This window comes from Neodiprion fabricii, chromosome 6, assembly GCF_021155785.1.
Source record: "Neodiprion fabricii isolate iyNeoFabr1 chromosome 6, iyNeoFabr1.1, whole genome shotgun sequence".
Lineage (NCBI taxonomy): Eukaryota > Metazoa > Arthropoda > Insecta > Hymenoptera > Diprionidae > Neodiprion > Neodiprion fabricii.
Genome location: NC_060244.1, coordinates 17111083 through 17134589, shown reverse-complemented (window position 1 = coordinate 17134589; position 23507 = coordinate 17111083). Strand labels below are relative to the sequence as shown.

The window sequence follows — 23507 nt, the reverse complement described above, 5'->3', positions numbered from 1 at the left end:
GACAAGTGGTGCCAAGACGTCCCGTGGGAGTGCTTCGCACACCGGGACTCTCTGGCCCTCGTCTCATGGGAGAGCCACGAATAGTCTTCCAACCCCCGACGAGACGCGTCGCGAGTCCTCGCCTCGCTTCTCCCCGCATGCTCGTGTCCTACATACTGGACATAAATGGCGCCTGCCACCCACTTTGCGCGTCTATGTTTGCAGGGGGGGGGAGGGGGGTGGATTTCAAGCCGAATATACACTAGCCATGTGTGTTTCGTACGCCCGATCGCGAAGCGATGATTAATCTGCTGATCAAAGACTGCGAAAATGAATTTTTAGTTGGCGATACTTTGTGCGGACGAGTGTTTTGAAAAGACGATTAATACAGAGCTAGTGTAATTTTTAATTGACTCGAGAGACGATTATCCGTAATTAAAAAATAACACCGCCTTTGTCGTAGTTACATTATTTTATTTTCAGTGTGTTGTGAATGATTTGAACATTCGGGAGGATGTCGGACCTTTGAGGTTTACCGATTGCAAGTTCATCGCATCACATTTCACTTTTTTTCTCTTCTCCTGAGCCATGAAGTTACTCCAAGTGTCGAGGAACGATGCGAACGTAAATAATGTCGAAGGAAAAAAAGTCGCGTTTGATTGATCACTAAGTTTAATTCGAGAAATGAATAAACAAATATCGAAACTTTGGAATTCAAGTATACAGTAGCATGCCTCGGCCTTAAGCCGAGTGAGAATCGGCTGAAAATATATTTATATGCAAACGGAACTTTACAGTCAAGTCGATAAAAATAATTTAATATTCAATAGGACTTCGTATTCTTCTATCGGCGCCTATAATTCTCTCGTCTCGGACTGAATATTGAAGGATCTGGTAATCATTAGCGAACGAAATTGAACGAGCCAAGCTTGTTAAGTTTATACCGTGCAATGAAGATTGTATTTAATTCGACAAAGATTTGAAAAAATATCTAGAATACGGACTATTGGCAAAAGTGAAGAAGTGTATCTGTGTAACTGTCGAGCAAGAAACAAGGCGGGGTAAGAAGAAGTGAGACATTAGCAAAACGACGAGGGGGAGCCTGAGCAGAATCTACCAAGGACTCGCTGTTTCTTGGCGCGTATTTCAATTCTTACATTTTCGTACCCACTGGAGAGCGATGATCAAACAAAGACATTCGATTGAGATCCATTTTGCCTGAGCGAAGGCCCGTCCGATTTCCTCTGATCTTCCGATTCCATAGCAACTCCACCCACGGACATTTTCACAACTCTCGTGAAACGAGTTAATCATTGCCGGAAGTTAGAAAAATTCACGCCTCGACGTTTCCAATCGGAAACAGGTCTCGTTCTGTAACTGATCCATGTTCCTCAAAGAAACGTTAGCTGCGGCACTAGTTTGGAAAAAAAATTCTCGTTGTTTAAAAGTTTCCTTCTACATTTTCGAGCTGACATTTTATCGAGGGTTGAAAATTGCTGTGATTATGTTGCCCGTATGCAGGGGGATATGATTAGTAGGTTGATGCTTACTCGGTGTTGTATATTCTTCATCGTCTCAGTGTCAGTCATTGAAGTAGAGTCTCACCAATGTTCAATCAGCTTTCAAAATATGCGTTATGAAAAGTTAACGAGGTGGAAAAACGCTTTCCTCAACAAGTCGATTGTCGGTGAACGACAATAGTTGAGGACGGTGTAATAACCACGAATAACGATTTTCATCCGATTTCTTTAGGTTGCAATAATTCGGCAGTTTCACCCAGACACAACAGAATATCGGATGCAAGGTGAAATTTACACCAGTGTATTCATTCCTTGAGTTTCCTAGACTGACACGTAGGGCGAAAGTTGAGAGGGTTCGACCGGTTGTGGTTACTGTACGATCCTTGACTATTTTCATTTCAGACCGTAACTGAAAATTACAGTTCTGAGTAAAAAATAAGAATAGATTTTTGTAGCTGTAACCAGAAAATCAAATACCCGTTACTATTTCCTTCGATTATCATCACTCGTACAAAACATGTGATAAACTAGCCGAACCGATTGTACGTTGCAATGGCGAGAAAATCTAGCATTGAGAATTACAGTCGCAATGAATAGTTAAAGCTACCGAGTTTTCTTTAAATTCTAACGCTGGTCCAACCGTAATTATTTGCGAGGTTGGAAACGGAAAAGAAATTCTCACGTATTCGTTTAATTAAAAAATAAAAATAACTCTGCATATTTATTCATATAGACCATTTTCAGAGAAAAAAGCGTGACTTCTGTTAGTACATGAGATGCTGTCAATTGTGTATCTAGCGAGGAAGATGATACGGTATTCCGGCACAGTAATCTTTCAATTATTAGAAAAAAAGCTCAGCGTGGCTTCACGTTCAAGGGACGGCGCCAACGCGTCGAAAAAAAAAAATATAGACTACAGGTAAAACATGCAACATACAAGACACGGGTCACGGTAGTATCTCCACGTCTAACTACTGTGACTATCTATTTAAAATATTACTCCGTCGGCAAGAGCGTTTCCAGCAGTGATCGAAGCGACACGCATTTTACCAGAATTTCTTGCAAGTAACCACGTTTCACGGTGTAAAATGTTGAAATATTTACGTTCTCCTAGGCTCGTTGCCTAGCTCCGGAAGTGACTACTTTATTCCCGCAGGTTAATACATCGCCTAGCTCTGGTGGCTCTTGGCGGGTGCCTGCAGCAACAACACCCTCGCGTGGAAACAAGGGTAGTTTTAAGGCAGCTCGGTACACCCCGTAGACGGGGCGACGGGCGGTTGCGATGTGGTGGTGCTCGTTGCTTGGCAACTGACGATAAAGGAGCCCTGGATAGCCAATGGCGGCCCTCAACACCCCTTCGCCTAACACGGCTTGTTTTCCGTGCTCAAGAGCGAGACACGAGGAACGAGGAACCCGAGGTGGCTTTACTTTAGTGGCTGTTAAGGTTTTAAAACCACTGTGAAACGTCTCACGGGCGAAGCGTTACAGTAGTGCAGTAAATTAAGCGCGGTGTAATTAATATTCCGCTAAACTTCGCTGTCACTTTATAAATGGCGAAGACGAAAATGGGCAGAAGACGCGCCGGATTATTCACCGTGAAACCGGATGACGAACTTTGTTGGATCGTCATCGGTTAGCGTTTAGTCTCACTCGTTGAGGTGCGATTTGCGCTAAATTGACATGTAATTTTGAATCAAGGCTACCGTCTCGAAACCGTGATTTCAGAACGTCGAATGTCATCGCAACTTGAAGAATGCGTATATCGGCAATGTGAAAATCGAAATCGCTGTGTAAAAAAAAAAAATTCGAACCGAGATTGCATTCGATTAGTTTTAATAGTAACTAATCACCGAATAATTACAGAAGATACCGGACATCGTGTTCGTTCGTTCTTTTATTCCCAGACTTCAGACCTTACAGAAATTCATCCTCACAAATTATTTAAAATTTATCGAAACCTTGGAAGGCATTCGTAATTTATACGAGCTATCGATATTGCCGTACTTACGTACCGGGAGACTTTAATAATTAACATCGAATTTTTCCAAATCCTTGTATCACGTCTACTCGAATAAATATCGACGAGGAATGATCGGCTGGTGTTTTCGTGTTTACAACCGTACAACGAATCTGTACAGAGACGCATTTTCACCTCTTGAGACTGGCAGGAGGGAGTGTTGAATTGAATTCTGTTGAAATAATTAGACATGAATTATTGATTCCCCGATCCGACTGCAGCTTCCGCTTCTTATTATTCTTCTTCGTTTTCTTCTCTTGGTCTTTTCTTTTTCCCAATTAGCTTATAACCGAATCTGTTCAAGATCCTTTAAAACCACTCCAGAATCACGGTTCCGACCTGTATCTACTTGCGTCAGCTCACTTACATTGTCGATTTTACGTATGTTTATACAGAGAGGAATCATTTTTTTTTCTCAACAGTAAGTTATAACAGTATAATACATGTACTTTGATCATCGATTGCCAAATTTTTAGCCAAACTATATGCGAAGTTATGAAACTGAGTATAAACTATAAATCTAATACCGGTTCATTTTCAATTGCCGTAACAGCTTACACTTACAAATTATTCCACACACCCCAAGTACCGCAAAATTTATTTAAAGCATGCCTTGTTGCCCCGTACGTTAATTGCATATATGTATTGGCATTCTTTTTCTATACTTCTTATTTTCTTTCAAATAAATTGAATTTCAACCTCCGTGCGTTGATTCAAATTCACGGTACGTATCCAATGTGAAATTACAATTATTCGGTTACACGGTGATCGGTTTCCTAAAAACCTAGAATTCAAAGTCGCGCGACGAAAGGGATCATGAATCACGATCACCGAATCAATGAGCGAACACTGTTGCACCATATGGCCAAGTGCTTCGGTACTCGCCCTCACTGTCCGGGAAAATAAGGGACTCGCGTCGTCCTGGAACTGCGGGCAATTCGCAACTCGGTAGATCCCGAGGGAATTTCTTCGTCAACGAGGATCAGCAGCCCAGCCGGTTGCTGCAGCGCTTGCGGATTAGACATGCGCCGGGGTGCTAAGTGGTTCTAATCGCTAACGGGATTTGATTAATTGACTGCTGGACAGAGTTCTGCTCGATGACGGAGAGAGGAGAGCAAAGGGAGAGCTTTGGCGGCGTGTCGATATTTACGCCCCGTTATCGACCCTGCGACTCTAAGTCCAAGTCGAAGTCCCGGTCGACGATCGAACGGGAACCGTCAAGGAGTTCTCTCCGTTCTTCGACGGATACTTCAGATCAAAGCTTCGCAAGATATAATTGAATTTTAATACCCCCCAAGACGGATCTCGGACTCTCTCTTACAAAGAACCGAGGGACGTAATTCCGTGGTATTGCCCTCGGGTCATTGGGCTCGGCTTCTTACCAGAGATGCTTACCGCAGTCGCGATATCATCCCATTTTCCACCAATCGGAGGACCAGATTTTCCCGACCCCATCCTTATTCTCCTTCGATTCATGCACGCTCTTCTCTCGTTATACGCCACAGTTCTTTTCGTCCCAACTTCCGACGTACGCTATACCAATTTTTTATTCCAACTCCATTTTGAAATTACCTCCCGAGGGTCGACCGATTTGTACAAATCGTGGGCAGGTACATCCCAGGTGTAGTTCAGTGCGGTATAATAACTGGTGCAACAAAGTGTCGCCAGATGTCATCGCGCAATAAACACTATGGCAACAGCAGGTGTTGCGGGAAATGGGAATATACGATAGTATCCAAGACTAGAAGGATTGTTTTGTCACAACCGCTGTGAAGTCCTTCGCTCGTCTACCTTTACTAAAAATTGTCATTAAAAAAGCAATATGAAAAAAAGTGTTTCAAATATTCTATGAGTTCTTGTCTGTGTGGCAATTGTTTTATCAGTAGGCAGTCATTCGTAAGAAAACTTTCTTGCGACTGTCGCAATGAAGTCATATATTCGGACATTGTACAAAAAGAATAACAATCTCTATATAATACCGTATTATGTGTAAAAAATTAAGTAGCACAATAAGTGAAATAATTATCTCGACCGTTTGTGATAATAACAACATTCACGCGTTATTATAATTATATGCACTATTTTATAGTTTATTAGGGAGTATAATCAAGAGAAATATTCGTGGACTGACGTGGTCAATGAGGTGTCTAAGTCTTTCCAAAATCCACCTTTCCGAACTCGTTACTACACGGCAAACAGAGCGCAGGTGACACGTATACTCACAATGCCGAATCAGCGTATTGAACAAATTTACCCAACAGGTACAATAAGTTTCGCATTGATTCGAGGATACAATTATCTGTAAAAGAAAAATATGAACTGGCATTTTCCGACCCAGCGTTGAACGATAAAAGAGTCGGCGTCCCGCGTGAACTCCGAAGAAATAGTCCGTGGCTAATAATATAAACGGAGCATACGTGAGGATTCGGATAATGCGAAACAACTGGCTCACCTCGGGGAACTACGAATGTGGCAAGAAGCGAGACAAATCGCACTTAAGGAGTCATTCCGAAAGGTGAAGCTCCGCGGAGCGTTGAAAAGCGCCTAACGGAACGGGGCTGAGCTTGCGGGCCGGACGGAGGTAACCTAACCTAACAAGAGCCGACCCGGCCTGTTTCATTTTAAAAGCAATATTCACTCGGCTTGTTATTTCAAGCCATATGGCCGGCGTTCCATCCTTGCAATGGCCAAGACAGCGGTCCGAGGCGTAGGAGATGGGCCGGCGCTTTGTTGCCGGAAAATAGAAAAAATAGAAAAACCCTTTTCCCTCCGCTTCCCGTCCCTCTCAAGCTGTCTTCTCTTGCGCTTTTCATCGCGTATCTGGCTGACTACCTCCGTGTATATATATATATATATATATATATATATACACACACACACGCACATATATATATATATATATATGTACATATGTAGACCTACCTGCACAGTGACGTCAGCAATGTTTCGTAGTCCAATTAGTTGGGGGATATAATTAGAATTAAGCTGTTAATTAATAGTTAGTTAGCTACCACCACGCGCCGCTCGGCTCGACGTTGCGCTTTACGACCGCCAGGGAGGGCTGCCTGCCGGCCTCAAACCCTCCGCTGTGTAAAGCTTGGGGGAGTTTCATTGTACAAAGTTGCACCAAAGCTTTTCCCTCATTAATTTCAAATTAATTTATAATTGATAATTATTTTCGGGGACAACGTACACCCCTCGAATATATCTACCTATATACATCCCTATTTTGGGTTACAGTATACACGCGTGTATACATCGATGTAAATCGGATATCTTCCTCCCCCCCCCCTGCCTTTCCTCCTTGCCCTTACTCGCCCCTCGGGCACCTCGCTTCGTTATTCAACCGAGCTTATAAGCCTGCGTTACGCATACCTTTCCGATAGCGGTAATAACAGCTTTTATCTCACGCTTTTACAGGTATGTAAATATATATGTACAGGTATATAACTACGAGGTAGCTTAGCTGATGTGAAAACTTTGCAGACGTTGAAATTAATCCGATCCAGGAATCTAGGCACTGACAGTCTTACTCGTTACCACAAATTATTCTCCCGTACGCAGTTTCGAAATTACTCAAAAGCTTTCGTCAAGGAAAATATGGGTCAATTTATTCATTGCTTCTTTTCTCACGGTATGGAAAAATCAGGTAAATGTCAACTCGAGATTTTACAATGTTTCTTCGGTTAGATCCGAATATCAATCCGTTTCTATATGCATTCGCAATTAAAATAAACATTAAAATTCAATTAAGATATTTTCTACAATATTTGCAGAAAAAAAAACGAACAGATTGTTTGCTACGATTTAATCCATCGTTCCGACACAATTACATTACGTGTATAAGAAGTTGAGGGTAATATTTCCTTGATTGAAACTCGATCGGTATTCTGCTTTCTTCTTTTTTATCCCTTTCTTTCGCCTCTTTGTGCACCTAAAAACATCCATCGACAGCTGTAAGGTTTCGACGAAAGACCGAACCTCTCATTTTCCTAACGACGCGACGGTTGATTCCTGAGACCTGGTATATACTTCACACTGTACTATACACAAGTAACGCTTATATATGTGTGCGAATTTCCGGTGAACTTTAAGGGTCGTAGTTTACTTCTCCGGATATATATATCGATGTGCGCAAATGCGGCGAATACCTTGTACAGCATTTTCGAACTGCGAGTGAGTGCACGTGATAGATGGGTCATGCGAACAGCAGGTTAGGTTCGTGTGTGTATCCATTATAGGTACCTACATCGAGTAATCCGATACTTGGGTTGGAACGAGAGACGTATATCTGTGTAGAATATGTACAAATACACGAGGACTTGGTTCGCATTCGGGTTCATCGATGGATATAATTACGCGAACAAAGCGAAGCAAACGATAAAATGATACGCCTAATGAGCTTTCGGCTTAATTAAGCATTACACCAATGTACGAAGGGCTCGGAGTCACATTCGCGATTAGATACCGTGTAACGCTGATTCAATTGAATTGTATACGTATGTTAAGTTGTATATATTGCTACTCAAACTACAGCACTGAGAAAAAATTCGTTTCTATAGCTGGTATGAAATTTTATTAAGCTGGGTAAAAGTTACAACAATGGTTTCAACGTCGTTGGAATTACAAGACAATGTGGTAGTACTAAATTTCCTGGTCATTGAGACATTGGTTCTGTTTATTTATTGCACTTCGTTTCTTCAATTAAACGAGGACTTGACATCAATTCATTTACGAACCAACGCGAAATTATCGTAATGGTAACAAAAAAATATAGCACGAGTCATGAGACTCAAAAACAATAGTAGAATATTTTGGATTTTTGGGTTGTGACTCCAAAACTGATTTTTATTTAGTACCCAAAAATGATTAAGGAATCGCGAGTGTACTGAGAATCGGAAAAATATATCAGTGGCATCTGATATTTACGCCTTTGCACGAATCGAGCCAATTTATATCGAATCGGAATCCCTGGCTTGTTAATTAATCCAATTATATGTGGCAACGGTGAAAAAAAAATGTCGTCTAACTTTTGTAGAAGCGTAACGTGATTAAAGTCAATTAGCAGCGAGTGCGCGCTGTTTTATTGTGTACACATAGAATCAAGTTCATGCTCGTAGAAAGTTTTTTTTAACTCGAAATTGCCTGGTCTTGTAATTTGCAAAATTTCTTTTGCCTCACTTTGCTTGGTTCTCGCAGAGTTTATCTATTCTTTTTATAAATCTGTGCCAACTATGTGAATCGTTTCAGGTATCGGACACAGTATCGAAACTGGGAAAGACTTCACGGTCGACGGTCTCTCAGGTTTCAGCAAAAAAAAGAAGAAGAAACGTCGCCATAGGTGAGTCTCTGCTCTGATCAAGCTGATTCACCATTTTATTAACTTATCTTTAGCTTGTTTGTTCGATTTTTTTTTTTCCTTCAAATCCCAGAAACAAAATTTTCAACTGTATAATTACCCATAAGGCAGCTGATGGTTGCCCGAGTATCAAGTTTCAGTCGGGTAAAGTATTTACTTTTTTTTAAGGGTCTTCCAATCGCTGAATTTATTATATTATCGTCTTATCAGCTGAGAGAATTTGAAACGCAGTGACTGTTATTGGAATAATCAAATTAATCAAATGTAATGGAATATTATCTCCTATTTACACTTCGTTTTCCTTTCTTTTTATTGCCACAATTACTGACATCACTTTATGCTACGGATGCGAAATTATTGGCAATATTTTTTACAACTACAGCCACATTTTCACAGCCCAAATGAACTAGTCTGGACATAACGAACAAATTGCTTATGCATGTAATAAAATTGTACCTCATTTCGCGCAGACACTGACGACGTATCCAGTGTCGATGAAATTTAGTGTAATTATTCAGATGCAGTCAGCGATCAGACATTGCCGAATTTTAATCTTTTCGTCATGATTTTTTTACAGTTCCCTCCTCGTTTTCAATGTTGAACAAGTTTTTTTTAAATTCATATTCAAAATCTCACCTCAGAAACGTAGATTGCCTGCATACGTATAATTATTTTCATCAATTCTTTATACGAATTTATCATTTCACTAAACCGATAACACATTTTCCGAAATTAATTTTTATCAACTTGTTGGTGATATTTATGCGTAGTAAATTAAGAACTAGCTTTGTCACTCGTTTTTCGTAATTCCAACAATATTCAAACAGTTTCTTTAAAGGTACCTGTTTTACTGAATTCTTCTAATTACTATAACAAACGAAAATTTTTCTCAGTGTATATCCAACAGAAACTTATTTTGAACAAATCAATGCGCCTTAAATATTACTCCAAATTCAGCGTCGCATAGCAATCACGCGTTGTCGAATCGAACTCGAAGCATAGAATAAATCACGCAAAAAAAAAGGGTTAAAATTTTTGACGCGCGTACGCCTTTATAGACATGATAGACAGGTTAGCTAGGCGTAGCCTCGCTGTGTATAACCTGGAAGTTAAAAGGCCTGACCGGGCTGCAATCCTCTAACGAGCTGATCGCGGGATTTTCGGTAGGCAGAAGGATGACTTTGAATTCTAAAGAATTTGTTGAAGGAGTCGCTGCCTTCCGCCCTCCTAGTTCACGCCTGTCTGCCTCATCTCTGGAGCACAGTCACCGTTGTACAGGGGCCGATGATAAGTTCGTCTATATCCATCTGTCAGAAATTATCCCTAATTGGACGTCTTGCTGACAAATTGGATCGCTGCTACGGTAACACGATTATCGGTTCGGCGGGAATGATTGCAAGAAATTAGCAGAGAATTATTTGAGATTGTAGTTGTTATCCCTGGAGTGCAGCCGCGGAACCGAAATCGGTGAAAAACGGGGGATCAAACACACCATCGAATATTTTTTGATTTCCGGTCCTATTGTGATATGATCATATATGTACATATCGATTACAGCGAAGTGGACCTCATTTTAGTGATACGTCAAATAATTGGTAGACACGTGTCACGAAGCTTTTACCACTTTTACTCAATACGCTTCCGGTTACGTATATTACGAACAAATTTAACGGCTGAATCGATTCGAGTCAAGTATTGGAAAAAAATTAACTATTCAATGACGATACAAATTACGGAGACTATTTTTTTTTTTTTTTTGATCCGTATATCTCTTCACCTCCAGTTACGAAATAATGATTCATAATTCTGAGAATCTTCTAATACGATTTTTCCGAGAATTCCATGCAATACCAGCTTTCGTTCACAATTTATTATAATTCACTGTTACTTCATATATATATATATAATTCATTCCAAATCGTTTTACATGATTGGTCAAATTATTATATTTTCTCTCTTTTTCGCCATCACTTACCGCTTCGAAATTTTTCTGATACGACAATTTGCCCCGCTATTTGCACAAATATTGAACCGAACAGCGACGATATATTTTTCTATAGAAATATGCTTGCTACAAAAATTTTGGGCTTCTATGCTCATCCGGTTAGTTTATATTTTGAACTCGTCGTCGTTACTCAGCGATTGATTTTTGTTTCCTGGATCATCGTGGAGGTTTTCGAAAAGGGTGAAAACTCGAAGACAGCCAAGAGAAACCGTCCCCCGAAGTGTATGAAACATTTTTGTCCCTCGATTGACGGCTGTGCTCGTATTGGTCGAGTACGTAATTACACGTGTGCCGTTACACCGGTGTAAACCGCATATCCATTCGCAATTAAGCCCCATTCATCGATTGTATATAATCGTTACGTATGTGCAATTTGCGATTCGCGCGAGGCGAACGCGCCTGCGTCCCATGCCAAGTTGTTAAGCGTCGCCCTACGGGCGTTCCGACCGCTTATACGTCACGAGCGAAGCCACCCGCCATTTTTTTACCGAGTGATCGGGTTACCACGATGCAGGGGCGATTAGTACAGCAGCATGAATCCGAGCCGGGATCCAGGGTTAAAAATTACGGATCGAGAGGCCGAGGAGAAAGAAGATGAAAGAATTTACTTACCTTTTTTTTTAACTTCCTCTTTCGGGAATGAAACGCCATTTTTTTAAATAATCAAAAATAGTTGCTCGATCCTCCGATTTCACGCTTTCATCGCGTACCTATCTTTGAATTGCATTTTTCTACTAATCGGGATTTCAAGTAACGCGGTAGAGTAAAAGATTTCTTTAATCGCACTAGATGTTTTTTGTAGAAAAATTTCGCAAAATATCGATTACAGCTGACGTTGAAGTTGAAAAATAACAACGGCTCACCACGTGGAGAAGGGGATTAGCAATACTTCTTTACCCGGAATAAAAACTCCATGCATTTGTAACATGGGCTCAAAATTTTTATTATATTTTACTAAATGTTTCGTAATTTTGTCGAATTCTAGAATATAGGCGCTTTGGAAATGACGAATTGAGCCGTAATACAGCCGAAGGTTGTTTAAAAAAAATTAGAAATGTATTTTTTTTTTTTTGACTAGTACTTTCTTAGAAAAAATTCTGAGACCAATCTAAAATTACAATTTCTGATCTTGATCGATACCTCCTGAAATGCCCTTTTTATAATACACATAGTATAAGCTCTAGAGTAAATAATTTTTTGGTAATCACTTTCAACCGCTAACTTTGAGCAATTCCGCTAGGTTGACTATGTTTTTTTTTTTTTTTGTTTTTTTTTTAAGAAGGCGGCATTTACGGTTAAAAAAAAAATGCGATGAAACCAGCAGTCCGTGAATATACAGTGTACGTAATCCGACAAATTTATTCGAACCAATGAATTTTTAACCGACTTAATTAAACAGAGTGTATTTGGCCAGCAGTATTATTAGCGTAGATCACTCTCGATACGATTGACGTACCTTTTTTTTAGGTACTTTCCAATATTTTATACGCCGGTATAAAACGAATTCAAATTGACAACGTGATTGAAATTTATTTGCAAGCCCAAAGCGATTAGGTGAACAAATGTTACCGAGTAAACACAAACCTGCGAATATTGAATCAATATGAAAATTGTTATCTCGTATCGAGTTGTAACTTTTCACTTCAGTACCCATTATTACTGGTTACAAAATTCTTACTCCAGCAGAACACTGTACATCCAATAAAACACAATTTTCGGATAATCGAACAATGATGCGAAGAGATATTCGATTGAAAAGAATGTTCGATTTCGTACGAAGAAAAGTATCACAAAACCGATCGCTAACTTGACGTATCTTTGAAATTTGATAACCATCAACGAAGTTGCGCAAATTAAATTCAGTACCAAATTTCCCGAAGACTTTCAGAGTCGTGGTCCTTGAATAGCGCAGATTTTCGCAACAGGCGAATCTCGATCTTCTATTTATCCGATCGCAACGCGTCTGGAACTAATTCTCCGCTAAAAACTAATTAGGGTGACAAGTTGTAATGGCATATAACTAGGTTCATACGGTTGTTGCTCCAGGACGATCTTCACGTCGCAGCAGCTGGAGGAGCTCGAGACGGCTTTCAAGGAGGCGCACTATCCGGACGTTTACGCCCGCGAGATGCTCAGCCTTCGAACGGATCTTCCCGAGGACCGAATACAGGTGAGCGAGTACATCTTTGCACCTACGTATATGAAATCGGGACACAACTGTGATAGTTTACCGCAGCGGAATCGCCAGCGCGCGTTGCTATTTTGCGCGACAGAAAAATGCGACTGAATGCAATCTCCGAAATAAGAAGAAGGTTTCCGAATTTGAATAATAATTTTCTGTCAGAGGTACAACGATGATCGATTACCCTTACCATTATATTTGTGTGAAAAAATTCTGCAGTCAAGTGTTGAATAATTATTTATAAACTGTCTGTTAACAATTATTACAATAGCGATGAGAATATTTTCGAACTTGCAGAACCGTTGCCAGAATTGTGATCCAAGTCAATATTTCTGTCCTGTTTCACGATCATCGATGATTACTCATTTTTGTTATATAATGATCGAATGGTCAACCGGATTTTTGTATTTACAGGTATATTTGAATCACGATTCTTGGTTGAGGTCACGTTCCACTTTTCGTTTCTACGTTTCTTTATACTCCATGATGATAATTGATCTTAACTTCGCTGGGTATTTTCATTCGAGGAACATATCAAAAGTCATTGAAATCGCTCGGCTATACAAACAATACGACAATTTATCGTACGATAAGATGAAAGATATTCATATTTGCTAAACTGCTTCACCTGAAGTATTTTTTAATGGGATCAAATGAAAGCCATATTTTACTCGAGTACTGAAAACCGTCGTTCTAGAGGCAAGCCATATTTTATTGGATGAAAAAAGAAGACGAACGATCTTCCACCATGCCTGACTCAGTCCGTCAAGTATCGTACTAATTTTTATGTAACGCAAGCATGTTTTACGTGTCTTTCGTGCTTGTGTTTCGTACGTAAAGTAACTGTTGTAGCCATGGTGGGAGTGAGTCACGACTGCGCGTGCGTGGAGTAGGTACGATAAAGATCACGTTCAAGTCTTGAGAGTTAATGAAAATGGTCTTTTCCGTACTCCGCGCATGCGCAGTCGCAAGCAAATCTGACATTACGCGAGCCTAACCTCAATTCCGTGCTACACGAAAAAACAATGTGTGCAACAAGGAAGCAGCGTCCTTTTCGCATCGCGTATTCGCAATATTCGTCTTCACCTCTAAGACTCGTATCGCAAACTTACGTTCGGCTCGAGAAAACCTGGTTTGCCACCCTGTTGCACAATATACTATTTTCTACCAAGAACTAAAAAACAGAATCAAAGTTAAATAAGAATTCCAAAAGAGAAAAGGCAAATTTCATCGAACATAGAACGCGAGCAGGTTGATTTTGAAAAAAAAAGAATAATATTCTTGACAATACGCATAACAGCCTGTATTTTTCGTTAACACCGCGAAGAAAATTCTCTCGCATTTGTTCAGTGAGAGGGAATTAAGGGATGCGTAAATGGCATCGCGGCACACATACCGACTGCCGGAGAAGTTTTATAACAACGCGGATTGCAGGCTGCACTGTGCGGCAAGGAAAAGACGAACGTAAGCTCGCGGCGTTTATATTTGTGCGCATTAATATACAGCGTTCCAGAGCATTGCTGAAGAGCGTGGCTGCGGTGAAAACGGAAAACAATACTTTACATCGCACACCCGCGGACGTGAAAAACAAAACCGTCCTTGCACCTTTTATACATACCCATACACACACACACCGACTTCCCCGTGGAAAATACGCGTTTCGCGGCGATTTCTGCATGGCGGAACGCGAACAAGCGGCCCTTTTCTTCGCGGCGGAATTGCCCGTATATGCCGACACCGCACCACCGGATCCTGAAACCAGCCAGTCCCATCCCGTCCATCATCTGCAGAGAGCAGCCCTCGAGGACCTCGACCCTCGTGGTTCGGCTGAAACCCTTCGCCACGGCCGGCCGGATGACCTTAAAGGTGGGACCAACCCTTTCGGGAGTTTCGGGGTGGTTGTATCTTGCCGGTGGGAAAAATTCGGCACCAGTTCCGCATTCGAGCGTGGCTTTCGAATTCTATTTGACAGTAAAGACGCAGTTTCTTGGTGCTACTCATGGATTCGAGTTTGACTCCTGAGAGGAAGAGTGAAATCAAGGTTGTCGAAGGAGACAACCTGCAGCATTCCTCGAGAATGTCAATGATCTGTATCCGTCATCACCGCGAGTATCGATCGCAAAGTTCCGACACAGTTGGGGATTAGTCTCCGGGATTGCAGCTCCGTGCCATTGCAGATTGAAGAGTTTGGAACACCGTGATATCTGACAAAACAATATCATGGAAGCCTTGCAATTTTTGCGTTTTCAATTTCAATAACCTCGCGCATTGATACAAAATGTGCAATTGTATTTCATTCCACACTCTTGAAGTCCGCAAGTATAACATATACCGGTTATTTTCCTTGATACAAGTTTACTACACTCGTGTAGTAAAGCTTAGGTCGGATATCATCGTGCATGTCCCTACATGTAGGATAGAAATTCTTGTGCCATTGCACGATGGTGCACCAGGTTCCAACACTGCTTCTTGGACACTAGCCGTGTAGGTAGAGATTATACGAGTTGCGTATACCTACCGAATGGAACGAACTTGTGTGAGGTGTGGTAACACACGTAGGACCAGTGCACACGTAGACGTAGAGCAGCAGCGCATGCAAGAGAAAGCAGCAGTACCAACAAAGCGGCCATTGCAGGGTGGGTGCGGTCGCCCGGGCCAATCAGAGGGCCGGAACGGGAGCCGCGGGCCAATCAGAACTCTGCCTCGTCGTCTTTTGTTTCTAAGTTACGCGCGGGACACAATAACGAGCCTGCAGGACCGTAGAGAGGGGTTGGTAATCGTTAACGGGATATTTTCGTCCCGCTCGCGGTCTCTCCGCTGCCTTATCCTCCTTCCACTCCCCTTTTAATCTCTCTCTCTCCCTCCCCCCTCGCCTCGCCTCACCTCGCCGCCACCCTTCCTCTTACCGCTGGCTCCCTCCTCGCCATCCTTCGGCTTCAACGACCAGGCGCCAGGAATATCCGCGCACTGTGTGCGAGCCAGCGATCAGGACTTCCTTTTGAATATGGTTGCGGGCTAAGCGCGGAGGCAGTCCTGTACGATTGGTTTCGGGGTGGAAAATAATAAGGGTTGAATAACCGGATTCTCTCTCGCTATTCCGCTTGCATATACCTGATTATTTGGTATTACGGATCGATGTACAATATACGTTTTGTACCCGTTTACTCGATACGAATTGATCATCCCAATAGCAACACGTATGCATCCATTCGTCTCGCCGGAATCGTTGGGGAAAATTTGTAACGTAACTTTTCCAAATCGGAGATAAACAACGATTTTTGTACGATTATTACAGACTGCTTTCAACTCCGTTTGCAGATACCAACTAATCGTATTTCGCTGATATATAACGAGGCGCTTTAAGACTGATCAAAGATACCTTCGAGTCTAATTGCCGAATTTCCGCTTTTGAGTCTTGACTGTAAAACGGACTTTGGATGGATATGGTTGACCTAATAATAACAAGCAGGCATTTCATATTTTCGCGCGGAGTAGTAGAGGAATCTACTATGTACAAAGTGCGATTATGACCGTGTCAACAAACGTGCGGGGATATAGAATTAAATTTATAATTCAACACCGTATACGGACGTACACGTATACGCACATGTGCGCGTATGTAACTGCCTAATAATTTAATGAAGTAATAACACGTAACGCCTTGGTTAACAAGGCAGGCTGCTGTTAGACTGCGTAATTTGGTAATAGCCACGTGTGCATGCAGACACCCCGAATACATACCAAGTATATAACATGTAATACTTCTACATACAATATATGCTATAGTCATCCTTCGTATTTTTATACGGTTCGCCTCAAACCGGAAACCGTTCTTCAACGGCAATTTAACAGTTCCCTCGAGACTTGAGCCCGATATCACTCGCCTACGTGCATGGACGTAATATATGTGGCATCAAGCTGTATTACACCTACAACTTTCCCCAGTGACGTCCCAATTCTCCGTGTCATAGTTTTACCAGAGTTCAGGAGCTTCCGCAAGAACTCCAGGCTTACGGGTTTCACCATACGAATCCAAGGTTAGAAAAAGGAAAATAAAGTTGAAAGATATTCCTGGTGTGATATAGAAATATAAATGTGAGCAAATTCGAAACACACAAGACAAGATATCAACAATTTTGCGAAAATGATTCACAGTCAGAATGTTCGAAATGATTGTACCATGGGGATTTTGATTTGATTCTTATGTGTTTTTGGGCTTATTTTACTCACCATAGAGACCGCCGCAAAAAGAGCATCTTTCGGTACCTGAGAAGTCGTTTTTGAACATTTTCAACAGCGGATGTACGCGATTCTCCCGATTTCACGTAAACAAGGTATTACAGCCAAACCAGCAAACCGATTCTCGTGAAATTTACACAGGATACTGTTTATAACCCGAAGATGTGCAGATAAGCTTTTCCTTCCGATCCCATTTTCGGTTTAGAAACTGCAGTCGCCAACTCCGTCAACTTTGAAGATACCAAAGCGGGCTTTAAAACACAATCCGTTGGCCTCAAATGTAAATTTTTTTATATTCTTTGTTTACTTTTTTCAACTATAAATCCAACATGAACATTGGAACGGTTGAATACTGTATTCAAACGAACCAGCGCTGAAACAAGTCGGTTATTTTTGCATGGGCAAACGGCCCGGGAAACTAAGAGAGATACTACACCAATTTGTGTGAAAGACGCTTCGATATGGTCGATTTTCTGAAAACCATTCCAGCTCACTTCACACTTCCTCATCCGGTCCCTGATCGGACTTCCCGCACGCCGTTGCATTGTCGGGCCGTGTCGCAACGTCCCTGCTCTTCATTCAGGTCCCGTTTTATCGAAGAATCCAAAACCCCGATATGGAAGCACCGGGCTTTTCATCCTCGGCCCAGTTTCCACGCGACATCCGAGCCTTTTCTACCGGAAGAAAAAATCCCTCCTTTCGACACTGTATCCACCGTTTCTCGACCCGCGAAAACTTTCACCGGGCTTCGTAAATACGCCGTGATGGCACGGCGATAATTCTCTCCGAGGCGGCTTGTGTGTTGCGCGTGTATAAGCGCGGACGAATGGTGGATGGATTCGAATCCATTGTTCGAAGAGCGGTTCCTATTGTCTGAAAGGAAGACGTACTGTGTCCAGCTCGAGTCCCGGCCAGTCATCGGACGGACAAATTACGGCTGCCACCCTCGGACGGTTCCGAACAGGTTAACGGCCAAGACTGTCAGGCTGATACACCTGAGAACCTCTAGAAATTTGATGGGGTCCTTTTCAAACTGACGTTATAATCACACCCGCTTCAACCGGACGAATTATGTTGCATACCTACACTTGTGCGTGGCGTCTCTACGCTTTCAAAGTTTTATAACACGCGTTTCACTCGAATCGGCCTGATTTTCTATATTACACGTTGTATGGTATTCAAGTATCACGTGTACTTGCTAAACATTGCACAGTGGTCTATTAAATTTTTACTTACGGTTGCCGCTCGGTCCTTAATTATTTTCAGCTTTTACCACAATCGAAGAATATATAGTTCTAGGTAGAAAATAAAAATTAGTTTTCTAGCTGTTACCGGTAAGTCTAGTACCTATTCGTTACTATTCTTTCTCATTACGGTCGCTGTTACTATATTTTCTCGCAACTGTTGCGAAGATTTAATGCTTATGCAACAATAAATTGACGTCAAGGCCTTGTTTAACCAAAAAAGTAGAGTAAACCGAAGAATCTGATTTTGCGTTGCAATTACGAGAAAAGGATCAACGATAGCGCGAAATGGTTGCATGTACCTCGTTTTGCGTGATTCTAACAATATTTAAACCGTTTTTGTTTTTTTTAACGATACTTGTTTTACCGAATTTTTCTAGTTACTGTAACAAATGAAATTTTTCTCAGTGTACTTTATACCTTGTACGCTATGCCCGATTGCAATGGTGTGCTTGATTTTGAGGTTTCGGTCATTCGCTTCTCCGATTCTCAAGCCTATCATGCTACTTGATCTGATCATCCAATTTCATCTCAACAAAGCTGCAGTCGCGTTCCGTCGTTCCTGTAATTTGGAATTTCGATGGAGCATATCAATGTTTGGAAAATGTAACGAGTGCAGCCTGTAAAGTCATGTCGCAAAATGTGTAAAAACTTGGACTATTGGTTAAATTTTAATTGTTATTTATGTGTATGAAAACTTTCAGTGTATCATTTCAGAATCAAAATACTTGCGATCCTGGTAAAAACCGAGGTTTTACTGAAACCGTAATGAAAGCAAACGAACAAACGAGAATAGCTGATTTGTTCAAAAATAAAAATTTTTTCCGACGATAGTCATAAATAAAAAATTCCTCAATATACCCGTCAGTACGGATCAGAATCTTCTAAGTAGACGGGAAACAAGTTTATAAAAACTCTAATAAGTATCATACAAAACGTCTTTCCAAGAGTGCCGGAAAAAAATCTGCGACACCATTAACAAAATTCATTACATTGCATGTAACGGAAAGAAAGCTGTTTTATTAGATTTACATAACGATATTCGCTGTTAACTCTTTAATCTCTTTTTTTCTAACTCGTTTGCCCGGTGAAATTCGTACTTTTGACATCAGTACGTACATTGCTCGTATAAATTCTCCAGCTTGCTAACTTCTTCACTGAGCAAAATTGTCTCAATAAAAAACAAAAACGGAAACTATCTTGCTTTAATTTTGGCTAAAAATAAACGAAATCGTTCTGCGAATGGGTCAAATATTCTGTCCAAAGAACAATTGAAGAAAAAGCTTTCGCAGATCCAGAAACGATCCGAAGCTGCCGAGTTAAGTTTTTTTCCCCGGGGTGTCAAAGTGCGGATAAAAGAGATTCGGCCCCCTGCCAAGCGCTTAATCGAAATGTCCTCGGCAGATTTCCAGCCCTGCGATCTTAGAGTGAAACTTGTATTATCGCGTTTCAGGTCTCCGGATAAAAATTTGGGCGTATGAGAATTAAACGAGGAAATTATATATATTTACATACACTTTGACGATGGGTAAAAGTTAGCGGCGCGTGAACGCGTATCAAAATAAGCGGCTCTAGCCGACAGTAATAACGATATTGACAAATAATGAACAATAATGATAAATGCTCCCGACGTTCACCACGTCAATGGAACGCCGACGGAGATAGTGTCAGACCAAGAGGGGGCTGCGCTTGATCGCAGATTTCCGAACAAAGTACAAGTAATTTCATTCCAATTTCTTCTGGGGTGGAAAAATTATAGGGCATTCACGTGCGCGGCCGCGGTTTCGATTAATCTGGGGTTAATGAATTATTACACTCGCACACACACGCGCACGTGTACTGCAATACATGTATATGCGTGATGTATTACATGTCCATCGATTGGGGTCAGCAGCTTGTGCCAACGGATGACGTTTCATTTCCATTTCGCTTTTTCCAAAGTACGAAGATCGCTAGCTGAAAAAACAGTAGAAATATTTTAGTGCCACAATTAGTGGATGAAGTATGCAAACGATAAATAATTTTCCAAAAATTTAGGTATTACCGTGATTTTTTTTTTTTTATTTTTTTTCTAGAATACGAACAAAAAGAATCGAATAGCTTAGAAGGATAAGTTCTCAAATTTTCCCGCTATGATTATTGTATTTGTGAACATAAGGATGTTGAACGAAACAATTTTTGTACGTTTGCAAACAAAAAACACTACGTACCGATTCTTCTTTGTATCTGATCAACAGGGACCAAATTAATATGTAAGTACATAATTCTTATTTAAATCATTTTCATTTCTTGTTTGGTTTTACATAAAGTATGATGTTTGGAGTCGGAAAATGCAGTTTCTATTTCCCGTATTCTTTTCTATATTTTAGTTTTTCAAGTATACAACTTTGTAATTTTTGATACATATTTATACGGGCCCCACTGATCAGTTTCAAGTTAAATGTAACCTAATCAATGTTTCGGTAACTTTTGGCTACGTACATGTAGGCATAACGGCTGCGTTGAAAATCGTTGTAAAAGTTCAAGCTTGCATTCGTATAGGTGAAAGTTTTAACCGCGATGATAAGTTCGAAAAAATTAGCTTACAACTTAATTACTGGCGGAAATGTTGAAAATTTCGATAGACGGGTTACGGGGGAACGTGAGATGGCACTTGAGGTCAGAAAGAAATTGACGTGACGTAGGTAGCAGTGGTGGCGTTTTACAAATTACAAGTCATCAGCACGGCTCTCCGTACGGTTCTACAAGTTTCTCACAAAGGGTTCTCTGTGCCAAAAGTTCTCTATTCTTGACAACAGGCTTCATTGTGTAGAAAAAGGTACTTGGGCATACGAAGAGAAATTCTGATTGATGTAGAAATTTACGTATCGTTGGTATTATTATAAATAGAAGTCCATGCTTGTACAGCAACACCAAAGCTATACTGATGCGATTTAATTGTTTTTTAGGCGCGAGAAAAAATGTTGTCAAATTAGGTCGCGATATTGCTAAAAACAGTCTCAAGTGAATTTAATTATGCAATTCGTGCGTAAATTGCTACAGCTGTATAACTTGGCGTAAATTTTGTCCTGTAGTTTTACTAAAAGTTTTTTTTTTCTATTCGTATTAATCAATTGTTTACAATTTTTTCGTCGTCTGTCACTGTAGGTGCTGCATTAAGTCTGCAGAACCTTGGTATTAAAAAAATATACAAGAAACGTTTGTTTTTTCACAAAGTTACCACCGACCGAGCAATTCTGTATTCGAGTGGACGATTTTCAATTTTCTCACCGTTGCCACTAATACTTAGCTCTTGTGTTTTTTTAAAATTAAACTGCCAAAAGAAAAAATTGAGTGAATCGCTAAAGGTTATATCTCATGTACTTCAAAGTCTCGGTCGCATTTCACTTGCATTAATATTTTTCATTCGAAAAATTGAATCACGCATTATACACAGTACGCTAAGTATTTCACCGAAACTGCAACATTTGGAACGGCATAAAAGTGCGGGTTTCACATTTCAAGTTTTCCTGATTTTTTCGTGTAAGGTGGCTTCCGCCGCATCGATGAAAGATTCGTCCATAAGCTTTAGATCGGTACTATTTTTCAAACCTAAAATTCGTCATTCTCCTGTCTTTTTGAAAAATCCCAAATTCCGCGCTATTATCAGGCGTGCTTTAAACCGCGCATAAATATTGCAACATTTTTCGCGTTTCTCGAGTCGGTGGGATGCGTTAAACCCAAAAGCGGATCGTAACTCTGATCTTAACCATTTCCGACGGAAGTCTCCATTATTCCAGACGGTCGTATCATCTCCTTAAGGAGTTGGCGAGTCCCGTCGCCAGGAGACGCCAGCCGCGTTCTTCTCGCGGCCAAGATGACGCGGATCGGCGGCGGCGGAGGCGGCGGGTAATGGTTTGGAACGGCTCAAATGACCCGCGAATTCAGCTCGAGGAGTCTGTTTATGTTTGGTAGGCATTCCCGCAGAGTCGGGAATAAAGTCGACGAAAATTATACCGTAATATTACCATTTTCACGGGAAATTTATGGTAATTTACAATCTCAACTGGCCTTTAAACAACCGTTTAAGACTGTCGCTGTATTCGTGCGAATTCTACAGTCCGCGGTGCGTTTATCTGATAACCCACGTCGGATGTGTGTTCGTATAATACACCGGAAAATATCTCGGCGGGAGATTTTATCATCGGAAATATTTTCACCGCCGAAACTCACCGGGTAAGAAAGATTTATGGTAATGCAGTGCTTGTACGTTTGGTAAGTCGTTTTTAAACGAGGTTACGCGTATATAAAGTGAGTTTCGTATAAACCTACCGGCACAATGAGAGAAATTTTTCGCCGAATCGACTGTATTTTAACCGCTTAGAATCCAAGACGGACTTTGTAATTTCGTTAGCTGGGAATAAACTAGAAGTGCGTAAATTTCCGGATAATTATTTTGCCAAATATGTGCATTAAAAGTAACTAGAATCACCAGAATACTCAAATCATTTACAGAACATGGAGAAAAATTGTCAGTAGTTACAACTATTTTATTTCTCATGTAACATCCGATTTTGAATTAGCAGTCCATTCGTTGTTAGCGGTTAAAAAGGACTAGCTATAAAATTCAAAAACTACGTAGCCGGATCGTCGTAAAAAAATAGCAAGAACTATGACTACGATTCGGAATTACTTTCCTAGACACGGCGCGAGAATTTGTGAGATCCTCGCGTAATTTATGGACCAAACAGAAGCCTCTGAATCTGTTTTACATCGTGAAAACTTGAATTGATGTAGTATTCCTTTTTCCTTTTCAATCCAGGAATATCATCGTGTTCCGCACAGCAGCTATAAGTTACGTGTATAATACGGCGAAGCAAATTATTTCGGTGCTTGAGGTTGAAATTAATTAATAACGTAGGCACTCGAGGCTCGAAGGTATGCGGGTACCAGTTATACACAGCATCTGCATACCAAAGAAAA

The 23507-nt window shown here is 40.9% G+C and overlaps 1 protein-coding gene across 4 annotated transcripts in view; it reads left to right on the top strand.

Moving 5' to 3' along the window:
* LOC124184938 (visual system homeobox 1-like) overlaps positions 1-23507 on the top strand; it is a 75994-nt gene that overhangs the window by 30451 nt on the left and 22036 nt on the right. For 2 of the 4 annotated variants that reach the window (XM_046575191.1, XM_046575188.1), the window contains exons 3-4: positions 8767-8857; positions 12927-13050. In XM_046575191.1, coding sequence (XP_046431147.1) covers positions 8767-8857; positions 12927-13050 — 215 coding nt within the window. Of the gene's footprint in view, positions 1-8766; positions 8858-12920; positions 13051-23507 lie in introns of all 4 variants that reach the window. The other 2 variants (XM_046575190.1, XM_046575187.1) reach the window with 1 other exon arrangement.